This window comes from Lepisma saccharinum, chromosome 19, assembly GCF_977018435.1.
Source record: "Lepisma saccharinum chromosome 19, izLepSacc3.1, whole genome shotgun sequence".
NCBI classification, from domain to species: Eukaryota; Metazoa; Arthropoda; class Insecta; order Zygentoma; family Lepismatidae; genus Lepisma; species Lepisma saccharinum.
This window is the reverse complement of record NC_139247.1, coordinates 17,604,511-17,629,413: the sequence shown is the minus strand read 5'-3', so window position 1 is coordinate 17,629,413 and position 24,903 is coordinate 17,604,511. Positions and strand designations below refer to the sequence as shown.

At 37.8% G+C, this 24,903-nt stretch overlaps 1 protein-coding gene and 1 pseudogene across 1 annotated transcript in view; one reads left to right on the top strand and one right to left on the bottom strand.

Annotated features, from left to right (window-relative positions):
• Nucleotides 1-13,377, bottom strand: part of LOC146002950 (uncharacterized) — a 102,314-nt gene extending 88,937 nt beyond the window's left edge. Inside the window, exon 1 of the mRNA XM_083141109.1 lies at nucleotides 13,251-13,377. Coding sequence (XP_082997235.1) covers nucleotides 13,251-13,349 — 99 coding nt within the window. The 5' untranslated portion in view covers nucleotides 13,350-13,377. The remainder of the gene's footprint in view (nucleotides 1-13,250) is intronic.
• An 859-nt stretch (nucleotides 13,378-14,236) lies between these two features.
• LOC146002949 (uncharacterized) lies at nucleotides 14,237-15,758 on the top strand (annotated as a pseudogene).
• Nucleotides 15,759-24,903: the final 9,145 nt, after the last annotated feature.

Genomic DNA, 24,903 nt, shown 5'->3' with positions numbered 1-24,903 from the left:
TTACCCCGCTTCCAAACATAATACGCGACGCTGTTAAGTGCCTCGTAAGTTCCATGGAGCTGCGCATACCTGTGGTGGAATACGAATCCAACCACGCCCTTAAGTACAAAGCAAATATTATGAATAATCCTCAAGTGCCCATCCAGTTTTACGGTTACCAGTGTGTGCAGAAACCTGCTTCCGGCAATCATTTCGAATTCGACGTGACCACGCAGATCAACAGCATTCGGTACGACATGCCTGAGTTCGCGGTTGTGCTCTTCCAGACAGAGAAGGACAACAACCAGGAGAAATATTCCAGCCAGTTCGACAACTGCAAGATCAAGAACGCCTACTTCAAAAATGGAAGAAACGAGATTTTCTCGCGCGAGAACTACAACCTGAAAATCGCAGACGACGACTACCTGAAACTGTACAAGGCGTACACAGCCTACAAGAGGGTGACCTTCGGCAACGTGGATGTGCACTATACTCCCAACGAGTTCATAGCTCGCAGACCAATGTTCGTCATCAACACGTCAAAGGGGAAGCAGGTGGTGGTCAACGATCGCACCAACATCAAGATTGTGTGTGAATTCCACGATGCCTAGCCCGCCGACACCCTGTGCAGCGCTATTTTCATCGCGGAGAAAACTTTTGTGTATGACGTGAAGAACGAGCAGCTGACCGAACAGTTTTAAATACATTGTAACAGCATTGCAAGTGTGCTCTTTAACAGTTGACAAAATAAATAATCACACTGCGCACAAGGAACTGCCCCGTTGACCCTGCGTGTGCCCTTTTCTTGTCCCGTAGGACACGGCGGGAGTTATTTCCGTTTTAGAAGAAGATGAAGAAGATTTCGAGCATAGAAAAGCGATTGAAAGAAATTAGGGTACTACGAACAGATGGTGCAGGTTTTACTGGTTTCAGCTTATAATGGCCCCACGGGAGTGTTTGGATCCCACACTCGAGGACACATATCTTATCGTCGTGCGCATCCAGGGCGATCTTCCTCACCTGGTTGGTGGTCAACACATGGTCGCCGCTCTGGATGCGCTACCTAGCAGGACAGTAAGATGTCATGCGACAAATTGCTAATACGCTAAACCCCCTATTTATATATGTATGTATATAGGACGTCAGAAATCACCAGGCGCCAAATGAGAATAATCAAGTTTACCCGTAACTACTGGCTCTAGAAGGTTTCCAACTGATCCTAATCCTATGTTGCTCAGAGTTTGTAAATATAGCATTTGGTGACCATGGTCTTCACTTCCTGGAATGTAAACAATTGTAAGTTTCTATCTCTTGTATTACTAACATTCCTTTTCCATGATGATATATTTGATTTCAGCTATCACCTGATAAATAATCTTAAAATATAGCTCCAATTTTTTGAACAAGAGAATACATTTCCTGATTGCTATACTTGGGGAATATATTGTCACATTGTACCAGCCATCCTCATCCTTTTGCAGGCAGTGGTACAGTGTCTCTCAAAAGTTTTAGGACAACGTCATTTTAAACTAGGCAACCCAATTTACACAAGGCGTTGGTGGGTTACGTGTAGAGTTAGGCTCAATTTCAGGGTTGCCACATGCACAATAGATATTTATAAAATGCGCGAAAGGAATAAAAACAAGTAATATTGTATAAAATTATGAAAAATATCACTATTATATCGCAAGTGACAAAATTATTTCTGAAAGAAAATAAAACGGTTTCTTAGTATTTCATCGCTGATGAGTCTACAGAAAGGAAAATAGGTGAGAGAAAACGAAAGGTGACAAAGGAGAGGAGAAAGAGAAAGCGAAAGGAGAAGAGGAAAAGTAGAGGAGAGAAGAAAGAGAGGATAAACGAGGAGAGGAGATGTAGTGATGAGAATGGAAAAAGATTCTAGGAGAGATGAGGAAAATGGAGCAAAGAAGAGAGAAGAGGAGACGAGAGGAGGGGAGTGGAGAGTAAAGTAAAGGAGAGAAAAAAGAAGAACGAAAAGAAGAGGAGAAGAGTGCAGTGGAGTCGGAAATCTAAGACAGGAGAGGAGATACGAGGAGTGGAGATGAGTGGGATGGAGATAAGATGCGAGAAAAGTAGGGAAGGCGATATGAGATAAAATCAGATCGAGCAGAAGGAGGGGAGAGGAGAAGGAGAAGAGAAGAACAGAAGGGACTGAAGAGAAGAGGTAGTTGCAGAAAATATCGTATCAGCGTCAAGAATTGATGCATTGGTCAAATTATCGACATGAAACATTCAATAACATTTTGAAATGTATTGGAGAATGTATTAGATCGGTTCGAAATGCATTTTGGCTAAGTTTAGAGCAAGGTAAAATCTTCCATGTAAGACCTTTGATTTTGCCTGCGATTATACCACTAAAAACATGAATGTAACTTGAATATTTATAAGAATTATCCAATTTTTGTCCACTTCTCGGTTCGTTGAAATGGAGATTTTGTAATTTAATATTTCCCCTCCCGCATCGGTATTTCCAAACTGAATCATTCCGTTTCACACGGCGTGGACAATGAACACAATGGGATAGGTCTAAAACTTACGAAAATTTTCTGCCACCGGAAGGGTTTGAACCTACGACCATCAGATTGACAGTCCTGAACGGTAAACACTACACTACAAGCTTTCGCTCGTGTAAGTAAGTAGAAGGAGCTGACCAATGTGAAATGTAGATGCAACTCTCCTCCTACATGTAATGTGCAAGCAATACTTATTTGTAACAAAGAAAACGAAGGTAGTACGACTCGGCGAAAACATTTAATTTAGAATTGCACATGATGAAAACTTTTCATTCGATATTTGCGGAGGTATCCTTGCATTGAACTCGAGTGGGAAAAGGGGTAAAATTAGTATGTCCTGAATTGCCACAAATATAAATAGTTATTTCATTAATATTTGTCAATGTCTTTGAAGCAGTACACAATTATCGTTAGAGTATCATAATTCACGATCTTATACATGAAAATATCCCATTGAATGTGTGTCAATTCATTTATTTGTTTATTTCTTTATAAATTCCATATGCAGAACAATGTAGCAACTATACACTGCTATTACAAATAATGTTACCATGCTCTTGTTTATAATAAAAAGATAATTAAAAAAAAGAACACCTAGTATGGAGGATCGAATGCTTTCAAGAACTCTAACCAATACACTACGCCCTTTGTTTCCCTTGGAGCAACAGTTCTTAATTATTCTGTCGCGTCAATATTGTAAACGTTATCCTGCAAAAATAAGTTCAATACTCTGATATAGCTCTGTACTTCTAGAATTACTCTATACACATGCATTTGAAATTTAACTCTAAATTCATTTCTTCGTTGTTAGTATATCTAAGCTTGTGAATATACTTTATTTGTAATTTTATAACGGTTACATGAACATCTACGAAGTAGCTACTTATAATAACCTACGGTTGACCAAGTTGCCAATATAAACAAATGGAATACAGATTATCTTCGAGCTAACATTGTTAAAAAGGAGCGGATACATGTATTACTATCCCAATACTTATTCAATAAGATTTCTTGTTTGTCAGAAATTATGACTTAAACTATTGCATGTTGAGCTAGTGCCCACCTAGCCGCCTCTGACGAAATCTATCATTCTTCAGATTCTCTTTCAAATTCGACTCTGGTCACTAGTAACATGCTGGGTGAAGACACTGTGCATCGACGCACCGTGTTTTGCGATAAGAAGCGGCCTTGAATAGCGTGAGTGAGTCACTTTGAATGCGAGGAAGCTACGCTACCAAGCTTGTCTGCCTTTGAAAACCAAGTCATTTTTTTTTCACCGTTTCCGAACGCGATTGCTATTGTAGAAATATATATTCTCTCAAAAGAGCACGAAAGGAAATTTGACCAATATTCTCCCGTCGTTTAAAACCAAATATTATATTTTAAACGAAAAGTTCACGATTGTCAAAAAACGGTTTAACCTATCTCAGCATAGGTTCGATCCCGTGTTCAGTCTCCGGAAATATTCGGTCTGTGTATAGGGCCGGTGGCAATCCACCATCGTGAGGAAATTGGAGAGCTCCGAGTGAGTGAGCGTAATCCGGTCGCGAAGTCCTACAACGGCTGGGGGTCTGTCGGGCCGACCACCCGTCCCCCTAGTCTGGCTGAGGATCTCCACGCCCCCCTGGTTGCCCCTCATGGGAGGGAGGCCAGCAGTCGGTAGGTAAGCCTTGGCCCAATATTGGGCTGTAGCCCAATAGGATTATTATTATTTAAATAATAAAATTTAACAGAAAGATTCTCCGAAATTTCTCTCCCGCTGTCTACGTCAGGCCAGTACCCAGGGAGGGGGGGGCATGCCCCCTCGAACCCTGAAAAAATATTTAAATGTGAACCTATCAATAACTACGAAAATAACATCGTCGATTTTAGAAATGCGATTCAGCGATTTTGTCAGGACAGTGCGTTACTTTCAATCCCTGTCCCGACTTTTTCGAACTGCAATCGTGATGCGAGAATGTCTCTTTATTATTGCTTTTTCTTAACTCACAATTATACATGTTCTTTATTGCAATAATAATTCCTAGTACGCAACATTTAATTTATAAATATATTATTTTCTAAACATAGAATTATCATGACTTTTCAATGGCGCTAGGACTATTTGAACTACTTTGTAATATCTGTCTCTCTTTCTCTCTCTCTCTCTCTCTTATATTTATATATATATATATATATATATATATATATATAAATTAATTATAAATATGGGTCTGGCCCCTCCCTCAAAGAAATCCTGCGTATGGGCCTGGTCTATGTCAATGACAGAAATGCAAGCAATATTTGTATTTATTTTTAACCCAATTAAAGGAATGTGGAAGAATTTAAAAGAAATAAGAAAGAGCAGAACGACTGTTACTCTACTTTAAAAATTGTTGTTCTTCGAGGAAGAAAAATAAGAAGTATTTACTCCAGCACCTTAACACAGTGTCCCACGAGTCTCTCTTGACTAATACTGTCAAATGTGAAGTGATTTTATGAATACAATTTTCCGCCTGTTTACGTCTAACGTTGCGCAGATTTGGTAGTTCGCAAACGGTGTAATTATTTCGTGTTACCTTACGCAACAGCAAATACATTTCAGAAGACTGTTCTGAACACGACACTTGCGTCAGTAAACAATCATTTCGTCTGTTGCAGTATCACAGGAAAAGAATATCGTCCTGCAATGTTCAAGCCTCTAGATATTCTCCATTAATAATGTCTAATCACAATAATAAGTTACAAGAAATAACTCGCATTCGCAACTACCAATATTCTCGTTTTGCCGAGTGGTTAGCACATCGCGCTGCGACGCCAAGGGTTCCGGGTTCGAATCCCGGTCGGGCTTGGTTGTTTGTGAATGTCCATTCATCAATTTCATCATTTCATCACTCATACCCATCTTCGCAAATTAGCCAAGAGGCACAAAACGCGAAGTAAAATAAACTAAATCAATCAATCAATCAATATTCTCGTTTTTTTCATCACTTCGAAAATTATTTCTCGAAGATATCTGTTATACTACAAGAAAGCAATTCAAAATTAAAGTAAAAGTTCAACTACATGTATACCCAACGACATTTACAATATTGGAGGGACAGAATACTTAAAAATTGTTGTTTCAATCGAAGGTAAGGGCGTGGTGTAGTGGTTAGAGTTCTCGATTGCGCTGCTAGCGGTCCCAGGTTCGATCCTCCATACTAGGTGTGGAGAGCATGGTAACATTATTTGCCATAGTAGTGTATAGTGGCTACATTGTTCTGCATATGGAATTTATAAAAAAATAAATGAATTGACACACATTCAAAGGGATATTTTCATGTATAAGATCGTGAATTATGATACTCTAACGATAATTGTGTACTGCTTCAAAGACATTGACAAATATTAATGAAATAACTATTTATATTTGTAGCAATTCAGGACATACTAATTTTACCCCTTTTCCCAATCGAGTTCAATGCAAGGATACCTCCGCAAATATCGAATGAAAAGTTTTCATCATGTGCAATTCTAAATTAAATGTTTTCGCCGAGTCGTACTACCTTCGTTTTCTTTGTTACAAAGAAGTATTGCTTGCACATTACATGTAGGAGGATAGTAGACAGTGGGAGAGAAATTTCGGAGAATCTTTATATTAAATTTTATTATTTAAATAATAATAATCCTATTGGGCTAAAGCCCAATATTGGGCCAAGGCTTACCTACCGACTGCTGGCCTCCCTCCCATGAGGGGCAACCACAGGGGCGTGGAGATCCTCAGCCAGACTAGGTGGACGGGTGGTCGGCCCGACAGACCCCCAGCCGTTGTAGGACTTCGCGACCGGATTACGCTCACTCACTCGGAGCTCCCCAATTTCCTCACGATGGTGGATTGCCACCGGCCCTATACACAGACCGAATATTCCCGGAGACTGAACACGGGATCGAACCTATGCTGAGATAGGTTAAACCGTTTATTGACAATCGTGAACTTTTCGTTTAAAATATAATATTTGGTTTTAAACGACGGGAGAATATTGGTCAAATTTCCTTTCGTGCTCTTTTGAGAGAATATATACTTCTACAATAGCTATCGCGTTCGGAAACGGTGAAAAAAAAATGACTTGGTTTTCAAAGGCAGACAAGCTTGGTAGCGTAGCTTGCTCGCATTCAAAGTGACTCAGTCACGCTATTCAAGGCCGCTTCTTATCGCAAAACACGGTGCGTCGATGCACAGTGTCTGCACCCAGCATGTTACTAGTGACCAGAGTCGAATTTGAAAGAGAATCTGAAGAATGATAGATTTCGTCAGAGGCGGCTAGGTGGGCACTAGCTCAACATGCAATAGTTTAAGTCATAATTTCTGACAAACAAGAAATCTTATTGAATAAGTATTGGGATAGTAATACATGTATCCGCTCCTTTTTAACAATGTTAGCTCGAAGATAATCTGTATTCCATTTGTTTATATTGGCAACTTGGTCAACAGTATGTTATTATAAGTAGCTACTTCGTAGATGTTCATGTAACCGTTATAAAATTACAAATAAAGTATATTCACAAGCTTAGATATACTAACAACGAAGAAATGAATTTAGAGTTAAATTTCAAATGCATGTGTATAGAGTAATTCTAGAAGTACAGAGCTATTTCAGAGTATTGAACTTATTTTTGCAGGATAACGTTTACAATATTGACGCGACAGAATAATTAAGAACTGTTGCTCCAAGGGAAACAAAGGGCGTAGTGTATTGGTTAGAGTTCTTGAAAGCATTCGATCCTCCATACTAGGTGTTCTTTTTTTAATTATCTTTTTATTATAAACAAGAGCATGGTAACATTATTTGTAATAGCAGTGTATAGTTACTACATTGTTCTGCATATGGAATTTATAAAAAAAATAAACAAATAAATGAATTGACACACATTCAATGGGATATTTTCATGTATAAGATCGCGAATTATGATACTCTAACGATAATTGTGTACTGCTTCAAAGACATTGACAAATATTAATGAAATAACTATTTATATTTGTGGCAATTCAGGATATACTAATTTTACCCCTTTTCCCACTCGAGTTCAATGCAAGGATACCTCCGCAAATATCGAATGAAAAGTTTTCATCATGTGCAATTCTAAATTAAATGTTTTCGCCGAGTCGTACTACCTTCGTTTTCTTTGTTACAAATAAGTATTGCTTGCACATTACATGTAGGAGGAGAGTTGCATCTACATTTCACATTGGTCAGCTCCTTCTACTTACTTTCAGGAGCGAAAGCTTGTAGGGTAGTGTTTACCGTTCAGGACTGTCAATCTGATGGTCGTAGGTTCAAACCCTTCCGGTGGCAGAAAATTTTCGTAAGTTTTAGACCTATCCCATTGTGTTCATTGTCCACGCCGTGTGAAACGGAATGATTCAGTTTGGAAATACCGATGGGGGAGGGGAAATATTAAATTACAAAATCTCCATTTCAACGAACCGAGAAGTGGACAAAAATTGGATAATTCTTATAAATATTCAAGTTACATTCATGTTTTTAGTGGTATAATCGCAGGCAAAATCAAAGATCTTACATGGAAGATTTTACCTTGCTCTGAACTAAGCCAAAATGCATTTCGAACCGATCTAATACATTCTCCAATACATTTCAAAATGTTATTGAATGTTTCATGTCGATAATTTGACCAATGCATCAATTCTTGACGCTGATACGATATTTTCAGCAACTACCTCTTCTCTTCAGTCCCTTCTGTTCTTCTCTTCTCCTTCTCCTCTCCCCTCCTTCTGCTCGATCTGATTTTATCTCATATCGCCTTCCCTACTTTTCTCGCATCTTATCTCCATCCCACTCATCTCCACTCCTCGTATCTCCTCTCCTGTCTTAGATTTCCGACTCCACTGCACTCTTCTCCTCTTCTTTTCGTTCTTCTTTTTTCTCTCCTTTACTTTACTCTCCACTCCCCTCCTCTCGTCTCCTCTTCTCTCTTCTTTGCTCCATTTTCCTCATCTCTCCTAGAATCTTTTTCCATTCTCATCACTACATCTCCTCTCCTCGTTTATCCTCTCTTTCTTCTCTCCTCTACTTTTCCTCTTCTCCTTTCGCTTTCTCTTTCTCCTCTCCTTTGTCACCTTTCGTTTTCTCTCACCTATTTTCCTTTCTGTAGACTCATCAGCGATGAAATACTAAGAAACCTTTTTATTTTCTTTCAGAAATAATTTTGTCACTTGCGATATAATAGTGATATTTTTCATAATTTTATACAATATTACTTGTTTTTATTCCTTTCGCGCATTTTATAAATATCTATTGTGCATGTGGCAACCCTGAAATTGAGCCTAACTCTACACGCAACCCACCAACGCCTTGTGTAAATTGGGTTGCCTAGTTTAAAATGTCGTTGTCCTAAAACTTTTGAGAGACACTGTACATGTATAAAGTAATTCAAGAAGTACAGAGCTATAAGAGAGTATCAACTTCTTTTTTTTGCTGGATAAGGTTTGAAATATATATGCTGGAGAATAATTAAGATATGTTGCTCCAAGGGAAAAAAAGGGTGTAGTGTATTGGTTAGAGTTCTTGATAGCATTGTAACCTGTCCCAGGTATCTCCATACGAAGTGTTCTTTCTTAATATATGTATATACATATATATATATATATATATATATATATATATACATAGATACATATATATATATATATATCTCCTATTAAATATTAAACAATTGCATTTCAACATTATTTGTAATAGCAGTGTATAGTGGCTACATTGTTCTGAATGTGGAAGTTACTAATAGAAAATAAAAAATAAATGAATTGACACACGTTCAAAGGGATATTTTCATGTAAAGTGTAAGTCAAAATGATGTTCCCGATTTCAATGTGTCTTTATTTCATTGTAATGATACGTAAATGACTGAGATTACACACACAGATTGAAAAACTCAAAACGTTTTTCCTGGCACACTATAAATGTTATATTTGCGAGCCACGTGCTACACGACAAACATCTAGTCTATAATCAAGTTCCTACCACACTCTTCCTAGTATGTCAGGGTCCACGTCAAGAGTTAATGAAATGGCCACCACTATCCCCAGACCTCACCCCATGTGATTTTTTTTTGCTATGGGGTTTCATCAAAGCTCGAGTTTTTGTGCCACCACTTGCTTCAAAATTGGTGGAATTGCGTGAGCGCATCACTGCAGCCATAGCCGAAAAAAGAGTGTAACAGGAACTTGATTATAGACTATATGTGTGTCGTGTAACACGTAGATCGTACATAGAACATTTATAATATGCCAGGAAAAACTTTTCGAGTTTTCAATCTGTGTGTGTAATCTCAGTCATTTACGTATAATTACAGTGAAATAAATAGACACTGAAATCGGGAACATTGTTTTGACTTACGCTGTATAAGATTCTGAATTATGATACTCTAACGATAATTGTGTACTGCTTCAAAGACATTGAAAAATATTCATGAAATAACTATTTATATTTGTGGCAATTCAAAACATACTAATTTTACCCCTTTTCCCACTCGAGTTCAATGGAAGTATACGTTGCATCTACATTTCACGTTGGTCAGCTTCTTCTACCTGCTTTTAGGAGCAAAACTTGTAGGGTATTGGTTACCGATAAGGATTGTCAACCTGGATGGTCGTAGGTTCAAACCACTCAGGTGGCAAGAAATTTTCGAAAAATTTTAGACATATCCCATTGTGTTCATTGTTCACGCCATGTGGAACGGAATGATTCAGTTCGGAATTAACGACGGAGGGAAGGGGAAGATGAAATAGTAAATAAAACATTTCAACAAACCGAGAGGAGGAGAAAAATTACATAAATCTTTAAATTTTGAAAATTACATTCATGTTTTTAGTGGTATAATCGCAGGTAAAATCCAAGGAATGTTTCATGTCGATAATTTGATTAATGCATCAATTTTTGAAGCCGAGAGTTATTTTTTGCAACTACCTCTTCTCTCCTCTCGTCTCCAGCCTCATCTGTTCTTCTATTCTCCTTCTTCTCTCTTATCCTTTTCCTCTGCTTTCATGTCATATCGCCTTTCCTCCTTTTCTCGCCTCTTGTCTCAATCCTCTTATTTCCTCTCCTGTCTTAGATTTTCAACTCCACTGCACTCTTCTCATCTTCTCTTCGTTCTTCTCTTTCTCTCTCCTTTTCCTCTAAGCTCCACTCCCCTCTTCTCGTTTCCTCTTCTCCTCTCCAAACCCCTCTTCTCGTCTCTTCCTCTCCTCTTCAAACTCCTCTTCCCCTGAGTCTCCCAGATGGCGCAGTGTTAGCGTCGTCGCCTTGTAATCAAAGGGTCCCGGTTTCGATACCAGTTTGAGGCTCATAGTGGTTCGGATCCCACTTTATACTGTACGTCTAGTCCCTATTAGCCTTACTGCGCATACAGTCGACTGTAAACACCAAGTCTGTCAATCAATACTCTTCTCCCCTCCTATCATCTCGATTTCCTTCCCCTCTTCTCTCCTCCTTGCTCCATTTTCTTCATCTCTTCTCGCATTCTCGTCATTACTTCTCCTATCCACTTCTGTCCCCTATTTTCTTACCCTCCTTTACTTTTCCTCTTCCCATTTGCTTTCTCTCTTGTCCTCTTTTTTGTCTCTTTCCGTTTAATTTCTCATATTTTCCTTTGTGAAGACTCATTATCAATGTAATAGTATAAAATCAATTATCTTCTTTAAGAAAGTATTTCTCATTTGCAACAAATGTAATACTGATATTTTTATCTAGTTTTATACATTAATACTTGAATTTATTTCCCTCGCGTATTTCATAAATATCTATTGTGCATGAAGCAACCCTGGAATTTAGCCTAACTCTACACGCAACCTACGAACGCCTTGTGTAAGTTGGGTTGCCTAGTTTAAAATGTCGTTGACCTAAGACTTTTGAGAGACACTGTCCACACGATTTCATCTTCAAGTGATTGTTTTTGCACCTATGGATTAAAAACTGTTTTGTTTACTTTAATAATTTTCAGTTAATTATAGTGCACAAATTATCAAACATATTTTTAATAAAATCCTTTGTAATTTCTCGGCTCTTCGGGATTACGAAAAGCCTAGATCTGACCTTAATAATTCACACCCCGTCATTTTCAATTACTATTTTTTTAACAGTAGGCCTACCATTCGGCATGTAAAAACCTAGTTCATAGATACCCTGAAGTGCCGTAAATTAACTGATATCTGATTGATATCTCTGCTTTGTGAAAGAGTACAAAAGGACAAAGAACCTAAGACGTCTGAACCATGGGGCAGGGTAAGTGAGACTTTGCCCTAAACTTATCATCGGGGGGGGCAAAATAATGATACTATGTTCTTTCCAAAATATATTTCGTTTTAAAAATTATGGAAAACTATATACCCACTAGTTAAATGAACGTACGCTCAAGTTTCCACTACCGGCAAAATGTGCGTTTCATAAAGATGAATGAACTGTAAGAACTGTTTGGGGTGTGGAGGAACACAGCGAGCTCTTGGAGTTTCGTTCTTCCGAATACGAGAAGACCCAGCCAGGTATGTTTAAACATAAACAATGCTGTATATTTCTGAATGCTTACAATTGTTACGGTGTGGTCATTGCAAACCATGCGTAGCGACATAGAAGTCACAGATCATATCATAGAAGTTGCATAGAAACAAAAAAAATAACAACTGTGAATCCACCAATCACTAAGTTTACTTCTCTTCTATGATTAGGCCTACAAATGTTTTAATGAAACAGGTGCATTTAAACATGTACAATTAAGATTACAAAGTGATAGATGTTTATCGAAAGTAAGTAAGACGAATGCATATTCCATCTAGATAGCGCCAAAGCATTTCAAATAAAATTTGCAATTTATGATTTGTAAAGTAATAATAATAATAATAATAATAATAATAATAATAATGTAGAAATAAAAAATATAATAATAGCATAAAATAATACAGTACAAGTTTCTATGACTGAAGGGCAAGATATACAATCTTACTATACCCCCGAGTAAAAATCATGAGTAAAGAGTAATCGTTTTTATTTTTTTATTTTTGTTTCAATAATTGACCAGTTTTAAGCTTTTTGGAACCTACTTCGGGATTTTCTGAGTGTAATGTAATGTTAGGACCTATTTTAGGTTTAAGGAACATATTTTTGATTTGTTAAGGCCTAATTGAGGATTTCAGAGCCTCTTTTAGGGAACTGAAAGCACACATTCTTGGCCTTTTCAACACCTTTGGAGAATCCAACTAAAGAACCGGATGGCGTAGTGGTACGTCGTCGCTCTGTAATCAAAGGGTCCCGTGTTCAATACGCGGTGGAGGAACATTCATCAGTGGTTCGGATAACACTTTAAACTGTAGGTTCAATCACGAATAACATAACTTATCTGCCTACCAAGTAAATTGAAAATATTGAATTATAAAGTTATGATTTTATAAAAACAAATATTGAATAGGTCAAATGATCAGCGTTGTAACCAACAATTTTGCCGACGGAGACGACCGGGATATTAAATTGGAATAAAATAATTTTGTGTTCTACAATATAGTAGTGATATGATTTATGAACAGACGGAAGAGTTTTGTGCACCTTAGAACTTCCTGTTTGAGGGAAAACATACAAGAGAAAGCAACATGAGTTACTGTTTTCCGGTTTCTGAGACATTTCTTGTAAACTATAACGTTCTTACTGTCATTCATTCAATTGTAATGTAACAAATTTCAGAACAGAAAAGAATACGCAAATCCATACTTACTTTATCGGAGAGCACATCCTTCAACACGGGTATAACTTGCACAAGGGAAACTTTTTCACCCTTTACCTCGCTGTAACAGACACGACATACATCTTCCATAGTGCACTCTCCTCTTCAAATAGCTTCATCAAGCAACACCGAAACAAGTACAAATGTATAAATCAATACACGTGTTGGTGTAGGCTAACACATTGTTGAACACGCAACGTCCTTTATATTGACCTCCTTCTTCTGCTCGTTGGGTCACTTCACCGGTTGAGCCCATTCGTCATGATTGATTGACTCTCTTTATTTTACTTCGCTTTTTGTGCCACTTTTGGCTAATTTGCGAAGATGGGGATGAGTGATGATATGATGAAATTGATGAATGGGACACTCACAAACATCCATGCCCAGGCCAGGATTCGAACCCGGGACCCCTGGCGTCGTAGCGCGATGTGCTAACCACTCTGCCACGAGGGCCGGCCCATTTGTCATGAAACTGAGAAATATTTATTTCTCTGAGGCCAGTTTTAAAGTCCATAATTAATCAATTAAACATTTGTGGACTATTTTGCACCCGCCACACGATACGGGGCCCAGTCCCTTACCTTGTATAAAATATAACTAAGAACTCAACTATAATATTGGAGGAAAAAATATTCTAACTTCAGTTATAAGCTGAGGCTGTAAAGGGACACTCAGCACACGAAAGGACAAAACACAAAACAGCACACACGCAGACCTACGGAAATTATACGCGCCGTAGATCCAGACGCCAGATCCTCGTTAGTCAGCAAAATGCAGTGAGTTCAGGGTGTACTACGTGGAAGTGAGGTTGACAATTGGGTGTACTACGTGGAAGTATCACAGTTTACACCCCTCCAAATTTTCAATTCCAGGCATTTATTGCAATATTAAATACCACAAAAGAATACAAAGCTTGAAATATAAATAATAAAAAATAATAACAGAATTAATACTTAATGTTCATGGAGTGTACCTTAATGAAATGTAAAGCATCAAAATCGATCAAATCATTGCCCATGTACAGTCACTGACAAAACACTGGAACACCTAAATGACTATGGCTAAATGCAACACCCAAATCTTGCAATACTCGTTTCCCTGCAAGTCGTTATGTGTGTTGTCTCAGTTTGCGGCGTTGGTAGAAGTTGCCATTGAAACTTTTGAATTAAGGGGGGGGGGGGGTTGTACCCGATGAGGGGTCAAAATTTTGATTTTTTAAATTATGTATTTTCTTGAAGTGCATAACTTCCTCGTTACACCCTGTAAATTTTATGAATGAATGAAAAGACTGAGGCACGAAAACTTTACTTTATATGTGTGAAGATGTGAGATTTTTTAAATAAATAGTTAAGTTTAATTTCTCCTATGAGCTCAACTCTTGCTTCCTTCTTTCCTTACAGGATAGTTTCTACGAAAGTGGCATTTTTCTTCGTTCATGCAGGGATTGTTGATATCATGAACTGGTATCACTGGTAAGTGTAGATGGAACATGGATGAAAAGAGGTCACACTTCCTTATATGGTGTAACGTCTGTTATTAGCATAGACGCAGGAAAGGTTTTAGATATTCAATGCATGTCCAAATATTGTCATGCTTGTTCTACTAAACATAAACTGGATAATGAAGATGCTGAATGGAAGGAAAATCATTTATCATCATATTCAAAGATTTACAGTGGATCGAGTGGAGGTATGGAAGTTGCGGCTGTGAAGATGATTTGCAACCGTTCAGAGAAGAAATTTGGTGTACGATATACACAATATGTTGGTGACGGTGAATCCAGTGCATTCAAGTCAATGACTGAGAGAAAACCATATGGTGTTGAGTGTGAAATAGTAAAACTAGAATGTATTGGCCATGTGCAGAAGAGGATGGATGGGAGACTAAGGCGTCTAATCAAAGAAAACAAAGGACTCAAACTTGAAGATGGAAAACCACTTGGAGGTAAGGGTAGACTTACAGGAAAGGAAATCGATTTCCTGCAAGTATATTATGGGAAAGCCATAAGGGAAAACTTGCATAATCTTGAGGAAATGTGAAAGGCTGTGTGGGCAATCTATTTTCACAAGTTATCAACCGACAACAAACCAACACATATGCTGTGTCCAAGAGGAGAGAATTCATAGTGTGGCTACAACAGAAGCAGAATTACAGGGGAGCATTCCTTACCAGAAACGGTAATGAAACATAAAAAAAGGTAAAGTGCTCCCCTGTGCATAGCACCACGCCATGAAGGCGTATATAAAGCCCATATTTAGAGCACTTGCTGACCAACAGCTTCTCAAGAAATGTCTTCACGGCAAGACTGAGAATCCGAACGAAAGTTTCAAGAGCACTATTTGGGAACGCTGCCCAAAAACCTCGTTTGCTGGTGCAAGAGTGGTACATATAGCTGCTGCATATGATGCCTTGTTGTGTTTTAATAGTGGTTCTTCGATCAGGTGTGAGATTTTGAAGAAGTTAGGACTGATACCAGGTGAATACACACCAGCGTTTTAAGGGACATTTATCTAAAAACGTGTTGCAAAAGCCGATTTATCAACAGAAAGACTCACAAAAGACCAAAGAAAAAGGAAAAGGGCAGAGAAGAAAGATGAGAAAGACACACAAGGCAATGAAAAATATGGATAAGGTGCATTCCAGGTGCTCCGAATAGCAGATAATTTGTAAACATTCTGCAAATCTTTATATGAGTTATTCTCAGAAGTACATTTTTTGACATATATGTACTTTTTCTCAGACATCTTGAGGAGCATTTTTCTGATATTTGGTGTGGTATGAGTATTTATGTTAACAATGGTTCTGAACTAGAATTATTTTGATATCCTAATATTTAACATGTGATTATGATGATTAATTGTACTTCTGATATGTATTTTAAAAGTACGTAAAATACAGTAAATTATTTCTAACCACACACTTATGATTTTGTATTAGTTTTAGTTCATAATTTTGCAATTTTGATTGAAATCTATTCAGCCGTTTCCGAAAAAAAGGTACAAATAATTTTTAGAGTTCTTATATTTTTCAATGATGCGTAATGCGGGTTGTATGAACCGCAGCTACACGCCACTCAACTGAAGCACTTTATGCAATCATATATAGCTACAGAAAAGTGTCAAAGATATAGATGTAATAACATCTGAGAAATTGAATTTTGTCGGATATGCATCTATCTCGGGTAAAATAGACTCATCGACGTAAAGTTTGGCAACGTACACAACGCCTTGCATGGAAGCGACAATTTAGGGATCTAGGTGTCCCACTTTTATTGCCGGTGATTGTACATACGTGACTAGATTACCACGTGTTTTCAGGGCTGTCACAGACACTTTAATGAATACTAAAAGCCCTTGACATAAGCAGTACATGCACAATTCCCTGCGCTTCCTATCGTAAATCGCAATGTGCACGACACTTGCACGCACAGCTGTCATACGCCATGCTTCCACCAGGGTTTAAGTTCCAGGAATTTTAAATAAATTCCATTCCGGTAATGGAGAGAAAATCAGCATGCTTAAATGGCTCTGGACCGTAAATAACATTTTTATCTGTAAAGTATTTCAATTCGGTCCAGGAACCCTTTTTCCAGATCAATTTAAATACGGTCCAGGAACCTTTTTCCAGTTGAATTTTAATTCGGTCCAGGTTTTTATTTCCAATTAATTTAAATACGGTCCAGGAACTTATTTTCCGGATCAGTTTAAAAAGGGTCCAAGTTCCAAATTTTTTTCAGTTCAATACTATACTTGGACCGAATTACCATTCCTGTTACGGAACCCAATACAACGCATTTCAATGTATGGGATCCTGGATCTTTAACAATCCTAGGGTTGAGGCGGGAGATTTAATGTCCAGGAATTGTAAATAAATTCAATTCCCGTAAGGGGCAAATGTAAATGGGTTCTAGAGGGTAATGGACCATTTTATGTTTGAAATATTTCAAAGCGGTCTAGGAACCTTTTTTGCAAAATAGAAAGCTATAAATACGGTCAGAGAACCTCTTTCACAGATCACTTTAAATATGGTCCAGGAATCTATCTACCGGATGAACTTAAGTGCGGTCCAAAAATCTCTTTTCAATGAAACAATACGCTACTTGGACCGAATTTAAATTGTGCGAGAAAAAATCCAGTCCTATTGCGCAACCTAATAGAACCCATTAGAATTTAAGGGTTCCCTGACCTTTAACAATCCTGGCTCTCGTATGCAGGATACGCAGCTCTTGTATTAAATGTCCTATCAGTGTTCTGACGTAATATTGTTACTTGAAATAGAATACCAAACAATATTTCACAAAATAATCTAGCAAACCGCCAACAATCAAATATTTTCTAAGCACACAAATGGCACCTTCCATGACATGACATGAATATTACTTTTTTAGAAGGATGCAACTTCAATATGTTTATACAGTCCTAATTACATTTAAAAAGTATTATTTTAAACTTGTAACAGATTGTTTACAGAACGTTCCGGCAAGAAAGAAGCAAAAGGAATCGAAAGACCCCTTTTCGAGATAATAGACTGAGTCCGGTACACAAAGGGAAGTAAGCGCTCGTGGATTTGCGCGCGGAGCAGTTGAAGCAGTTGGCGCAGAAATTTTGTCTGGAAGGTGGTCGCGCAAGTTAGAACTCTGTCTGCAGCAGTTTAGCAGATTTTCAGTCAGTGAAGCATAGGTTGCAGAGAAGGGTTTTATCCAGTGACAAGACACCAAGGTTCGTCGGGAAAAGAAGACGGAACAACGAGGATTTTAGTGAAGTGGTCCCCAGTGTCGAGAGCTCTCTTGTTTTAATCCCCACAAGCTTGATCTTCTGATGAAAATATCCCACTAAAGTTTGAAAAGCGCTAAAAGGCCGGCCAGGTAATCGTGAGTAAAAAAGTTAATTTTGTTATTTTTTTTATAAGTATATGAGATAGTGATTTTTTTATATTTCTTTTAACAAGATAATCTAAAGTAGTGGTGTCAACTCTTGTATTGGGTTTACTCATGTAAACCAAGAACCACCAGCGAATCAGTGTGAACCTTTAATTATTTTTTTTGAAGTTATTTCTTAGTTTTCTTCTGTAATAAAAGAAAGTAAAGGTAATTAGTTATTCTTTCCTTCAAACATTAAAATCTATAATAATATTTGAAATCAGTTTATCTTAATTGAACTGTAGTTAAAAAGCAAAGCTCAATAATAAGAATAAAAATAATAACGATAAAATCGTTATAAGCTTTCCGTTACAAGACGCAATATTTCCATTGATAATATGTACTAGTTACCTTTTCTAAAATGGGCTATATTACTTCCCAGTCCTTAATATCCATACCTTGTAGCATTTGTTGTGCCATACACGTGTAATGTAATAGTTTTCAATGTACGTTTATGATATGCGGTTATAGTACTAAAACAGTATAGTATAAAATGTACGATTAGCTACAGGATACTACTATCGGCCAAATAATTATTTACACATTATGTGGCTATAATCATGTAAACAAAAATGATAAAAAGACAAATTCACAAAAATAAATATAGAATTAAAAATAATATACGAAGCGCATTTGAAAAGAAAGAGCCGTTTATTTATAAAATATGACTGGCAACAGTGATCGGATCGCACCTGCGCAGTAACATCAACTAGTCAATTGCTTACCCAGCAATCATATTTTCGTGAATGAGCTGTCTGTTATTCTGTGTGTTAGAGCGTGTTAAAATGGCTGCCCTAGTATACAATCCAGCCAGTTGATGAAGTACTGTCTGTGATTCGATTTCTTAACGCCAAATGTCATGATTCTGCCGACATTCATCGAGAATTGTTTGAAGTGTATGTTCCGAATGTAATGAGTGTAGGAAGAGTAAGGCAATGATGTAAATTCACACCCACCAAAGGTGAAAAAGTTCAAGAAAACTCCATCTGCACAAAAAGTCATGGCAACTGTGTTTTGGGACCGGGGAAAACAATCAGATCGCAGGCGTACTGTGAAACGGTATCAAATTTAGACGTGTCGCACCAAACCGACAACGTAGAATGCTGCACTCGAGAACATGTTCATATCCATGACAACGGTAGACCACACACAATTGCTTCAGTCTCCAGACGATAGAAAATTTCGAATTGGAACTTTTTGATCTCTCCCCGTGTAGTCGGAACCTTGAACCTAGTGACTATGAAGTCTTCCTGCAACTCAAAAAGTGGCTTTCATCGTAATGATTTGAGAAACGGAGGTGTAGAAAACGGCAGTGTTGTATTGTTTGAATTCCCAGGCGACGATCTTTTACGTAAAAGGTATAAAATAGTTTGTCCCGCGGAACCAAAATTGCTTGGAAAAATAATGTTGACTATTTGATGACTATGTTGAGAAATCAAGTACTTTCGTGTTTGTAACCACTAATGCAATGTTGCTACACTTCTCTTCTTCTTTTATATAATCAATCGGCCCTTATTTTTTAATGAGACTAGTATAATTAAAAAACGTAACATAAACATTAAACGTTACGTCTCATTGCTGGAACACGACCACTACTTTGATAAAAGTAAACTCTTTACTTCAATTTGAAGGTATTATTATTTTCATATATTTGGCATCCTATTAGTAGCGCAGTAGGTAAGGTTTCATGCCCGGAATACTTCCGAAAAACTAGATATTTTGTCTGCTGTTACATCACTACTAGAATTGCAAATTCTCAAAAATCTCTCCTTACCGCACACTCCTTCAACACACACCTCCAGACCCCCAACCCCGCAACATCAGATTCGTGGGCTCTCAGTTTCTGATACATCTGCGCATATTCCATTTTCTTTTAGACTTTAACAGTACAAAAGAAAATGTCAACGGTACATATTGACTCAAACAGATTTCTATCCAACAAGTTACTTGAACTTTCCCCTGTCTAGGTGGGGGAGGGGATAACTTCTCACGTGATGAGATTGTAGTACCTTCAAACCCTCCATATTTGAGTAGTGTACAACAGAAGTACTAGGTATTTCATGTTTTATGTCCCCAACTTCCAAGTAGAGTGCGAGACTAATAAATATGAATTTGATTTTCTCGAGAACCGTTACGGTACAAACAAAAAACGTAATAAATGGTACAAGCGCCAAATATTGCGATTGCTTCTTTTTTCTTTTGGTACAAAACTGTGGGTGAACTACCTGAAGTTGGCGTCACAAATTCAATTTGCGATTGGTTGAAAATCGTAATGGTACGTACAAATGAAAGTTAGAGCTGTACAGCCTGATACAAATGAAGGAGAATCTTGTGACATACTTAAATTGTTTGTACCATATGTGGAAAGCTAACTTCGCAAGGTTGGTACTGTTACGGCACAGTACCAACAAATGAGAGGGGAGGCAAGGAGGTGGAGATATTTCTGGAAGAACAGTCACTTGTATATCCACACCACCGCATGTGAATCTCTGGCATGGAAGACGTGGAAAAGCCTAGGTCAGCGGCGGCTAATGGGTCCGAATTAGGTTGATCGATTCATTGATTTGGAATATTTCATTTCGCTTTTCTGTCACATTTTGGCTAATCGCCAAGATGAGGATGATAAAGGCACACTCACAAACAAACATTCCTAGGCCGGGATTCGAGCCCGGGACCACTGGTAGCATCGTAGCTAACCATTTCGCCACTGAGACCGTCTGGTCCGAAATAGGTGAAGGGGTAGTATAATTTTAATAGAGTACTACAGAACATTAGATACATTTTTACACATATTTATGAGAAACTAATCTAACTGATCTAATTTTCTCTATTACCCCCATTTCCCTATTAGCCCTTTACCTACTTCAGACCCATCAGCTACCGCTGGTTTATTTTTCTTGCATTTTGAAGGAGAGGTGGAATGGTTCGTGAGGATAGGCCCTCTAACATCGCAACTGCAAAAGGGAAAGTCTCGGTTTCATTTTGCTCTGTTGTCGAAATTCGAGACGAAATTAAAAACGAGGCGGTCTTATAAAAAACCAAGACCAGGCCTTGAATACCTGTCGGAGAGAAAGAGAAAGTAAGAAGACCTCCGAAAAATTAGGAAGAGACAAGGATTTAACGATATTTTTAAAAAGTGTCTAAACGAAATTTAATTTACTTTGTGACTTCACCAGAAATACCAAGCGGATATTTACCTGGTAAGTAAATATTTTCTTTAAAATTATTACTAATGCATCACAGGAGCAATTGTGAGCTTGTGGTGCGAGATTCAGGTTAAATTCCACTTTTGAAGGGTTCGTAAGGTTCGGGTGAGGCGCCAAATGAAGAAAGATTATTAAGCTGTTTTTTTAATAATCTATTTTCCATCTCTATGAGTCTGTGCCCTTCGAATGACCGTCCGGTTTATATGTTATTTCGAGTATGTACTTATTTCGAGACGAGCAAGACTGGCATTGAATAAATTGAGACAATACCAAGAACGAGGTAGGAATTAATGTTTCGAGACGAGATCTTGACTCTGACAAGTCTCTCTAATAAATATTTTGAAAGTGTCCTTAAGTATTAGATAGAGAAGAGAATTTTCCTTGCATTGCTTTTTAAATCTAATTACTTTCTATACTCAATTTTATACGGTCAAATTTTCTTGCTTATTTCGTGACTCCTTGCCAAGTTCAAGGTATTTCAAGAAAGAATACACAACAGTCGTGATTTTATTAGAATCTTCTACATCTATTATGGTTTCTCTTCGGTCCAATACATATTTAGGTATTTCCTTATCTTAAAATGTTGAACATTGGACATATTCCTTTCAATGAGAGCTGGAACGATATTGAGTGAAATATATACTTGTTTTAATATTCCGTAGATGCTGCCTACTCTCAGTGCATACGTTTCCAAACCAGGACTTACATGAGACTTATGTGGCCCTGTTAACAGAAGCAAAGAGAGTGTGAGAGATCACATTAAACAGATAAAACTCGCATATTTACCACATACCAAAACTGGACTTACTGGACCATGCATTAAGGACTTCGTAACTCGCTTTGCTACCTACTCCACCACAACTCGGGTAAATACGCCAATAGAAAGAATAACAGAAGTAAAGGACAAATGAAAATGTAGCTGAAAATTTCACTCAACATAAAAGGGTGGCGCTACATGTAGAGGAAATTATGTAAATAACACAGGTCAAGAGGGATTTTCCATTTTTGATTGTGACGCTTCTTTTATAAGTAAATTGTGTACTTGAATCCAAAAATGACCCCAGTTTTGTGCTATCACAAACCAATTTTTAGTAATTTGCATATATCTATTGTGACGTTTTTCCTACGCTTTTCGTAATAAAAATTATTACGTAATAATTCCGCGTGGAAAAGCGTCACACTTCCTCATTCTTCGTACGCCTTGCGTCACTTTTGTCTTTTGTTGGTTATACTAGTCCCCGCTAGAGGTCTCTACTGACCTTTTGCTCGGCGCTCGCTTCTCGAGCAAACATCACAGTACAGTTCCGACTTCACAGAGCTTCGCGAAACAAGCAGCGTGACTCGGGTCACGAGAGGAAGATAGAGAGAGCATGAGGCGTGTTTAAGTGTGCAAGTTGCCTCGCGGGTCGAGACTTTACCTTTTTTGATTTTGTTTGCACGCAACGTTACTGGATACTCTCTCTCAATTCAACGCCAAGTGCTATAAGTGCCTTCGCCTCTCACACTTTTTGCCGCTTACAAATTAACATGGGGCAGAACTGCATTTTTCTAGACGAACTTTGCACGCGTAATGGAGTCGCATTTGACTGGAGTGAGAACATTACCAGACCCTTGTCAGATTAGTCCAGTCTCCAACAACGCGGACCAGTATACAGGATTGTGACTGAGGAATAAGCCGATGGACGTTTCCAGACGTTACCCCCACGCTCTGATGTCAGAACGAGAAGGAAGCCAGAGTTTCGTTTGACGTCTCGCCCATAGCAGAGTTGTATTGGTCCTTGGAACATTTTTGAGCAGTTTAACGGAGGTATGTACAGTGTCAACTCCCCCCCCCCCCCCCTTGGTTTCTGCGAAGTGCAAATCGTGAATTGTGACAGATCCGTGTACATTTATTATGACTGAGTCAAAAGTTTAAATAAGTAAAAAGGGAAAGAAAGGGTCGACAAAAGTATAACCTATTCAAAATTTCAAACTAATCACACATTAACTAATTAATGAGCAGCGAGTTGTTAGATCTATTGCGTTACAATAAAAATGGAAAAATGGAACTTGCGACGTTACGTAACATTAAAATTAAGCAAGGCGTACGCGTGACAAAATTAACATTCACCATTGCGAATGTTTAAACACTAAAGTAATTAACGCGAGGGTGGCACAAATTAAATTAAAGTACTGGGAGCATCAAAGTAAAGAAAGAAGGATTGTATAATTTATTGTAAGAAAAAGAAAAGAGGCAAAAGTGGATCATTTGTTAATCAATTGTGAGTATTTGATCTCGTGTACTAATAGATTTACGATGTGTACAATTGAAAGGATTTAATTGGAATTACATTCACGTTCTTGTTACCGTTTAGATTTGTAATATATTCTTAATATGTCAAATCACATATTGTAGATCAAAGAATGATTTGTCGAAGCTATAATTGGAATGTTTTTTTAAGGAAGTTAAAGTGGGTATGTACATGATAAATTGTTTCTCATGTTGGTTGTTAATTGAGATATTAATCGGTCTTGTTTGAGATTAAATCTAATAAATTTTTGACTCAAGTCTTTGAACTTTTCATACTGTCCTATTTTTTCTTCAGAAACCTTCCACGAGCAAAGAAGTAATGAGGTTACTATTGGTAAGAAAAGAAGTGGTGAATTTGAGTAGTGTTGGATATATATATATTTTATGAATGATTAGTGTGCCCTTTCGTATTGCAGGATTCTTTAGTGAATTGCCAAACCCGAGTGAATTTTCCACGATATTTTGTGAACATATTATTGTTTATAAGCCCATTTTTGATTGGGTTTAGGAGGAGTGCGCATAGTGGATTATATCCCTTTCTTTTCTTTTTGCCCACTCTTATTGATTGGTTCTCTTTTGAGACTGAGATGGCGGTGATAAACGCTGGCCATTAACCTCAACAAACTTGTGACTTGTAACTGTTGGTTGTTGCTTAATTTGAAGCGCGTACCTTAATTGATCCCGGACCTGTTTTTGCACGCTTCCCACGAGGCTTCATTGCCCTTTTTCTCGTACGCGACCAACACGTTACACTATTTAATAATAAGATTAAAAAGTACGCAATATCCCAATAAAACAGCAATATAACTATTGATGTAAAAGTCAACAATCCGTATCGTACCCAAGGTATTGGGTAAGAAGTATAAAGTCTTAGGATAGCAGGAAGCAGAGAAAGGAATGCAAAATAAGCAATTAGGCAAGCGTGAGGTGAGTGTTGGGATTGTCAGGAAGTGTGATCAGTTGGCGAGAATAGGAGAGAGAGTAAGGACTACGGACTGTGAGAGAGGAGCAAAGTGGGGAACGACTATTGGACGATGGTGTGTGACAAGAGACAAGTGATAGTTGAGAGGACAAGCTAGGAACAATCTCCATATATTTGTAAGGCAAGTAATATCCTTTCCTTAACCAATCCATATCGGTTCAGTCATGGAGAGTATAAAAACCCATATCTAATCTAAGCTAATTTCTATCGCCATTCCTTTAAATGTAACCTCTTGCATTTATCACATT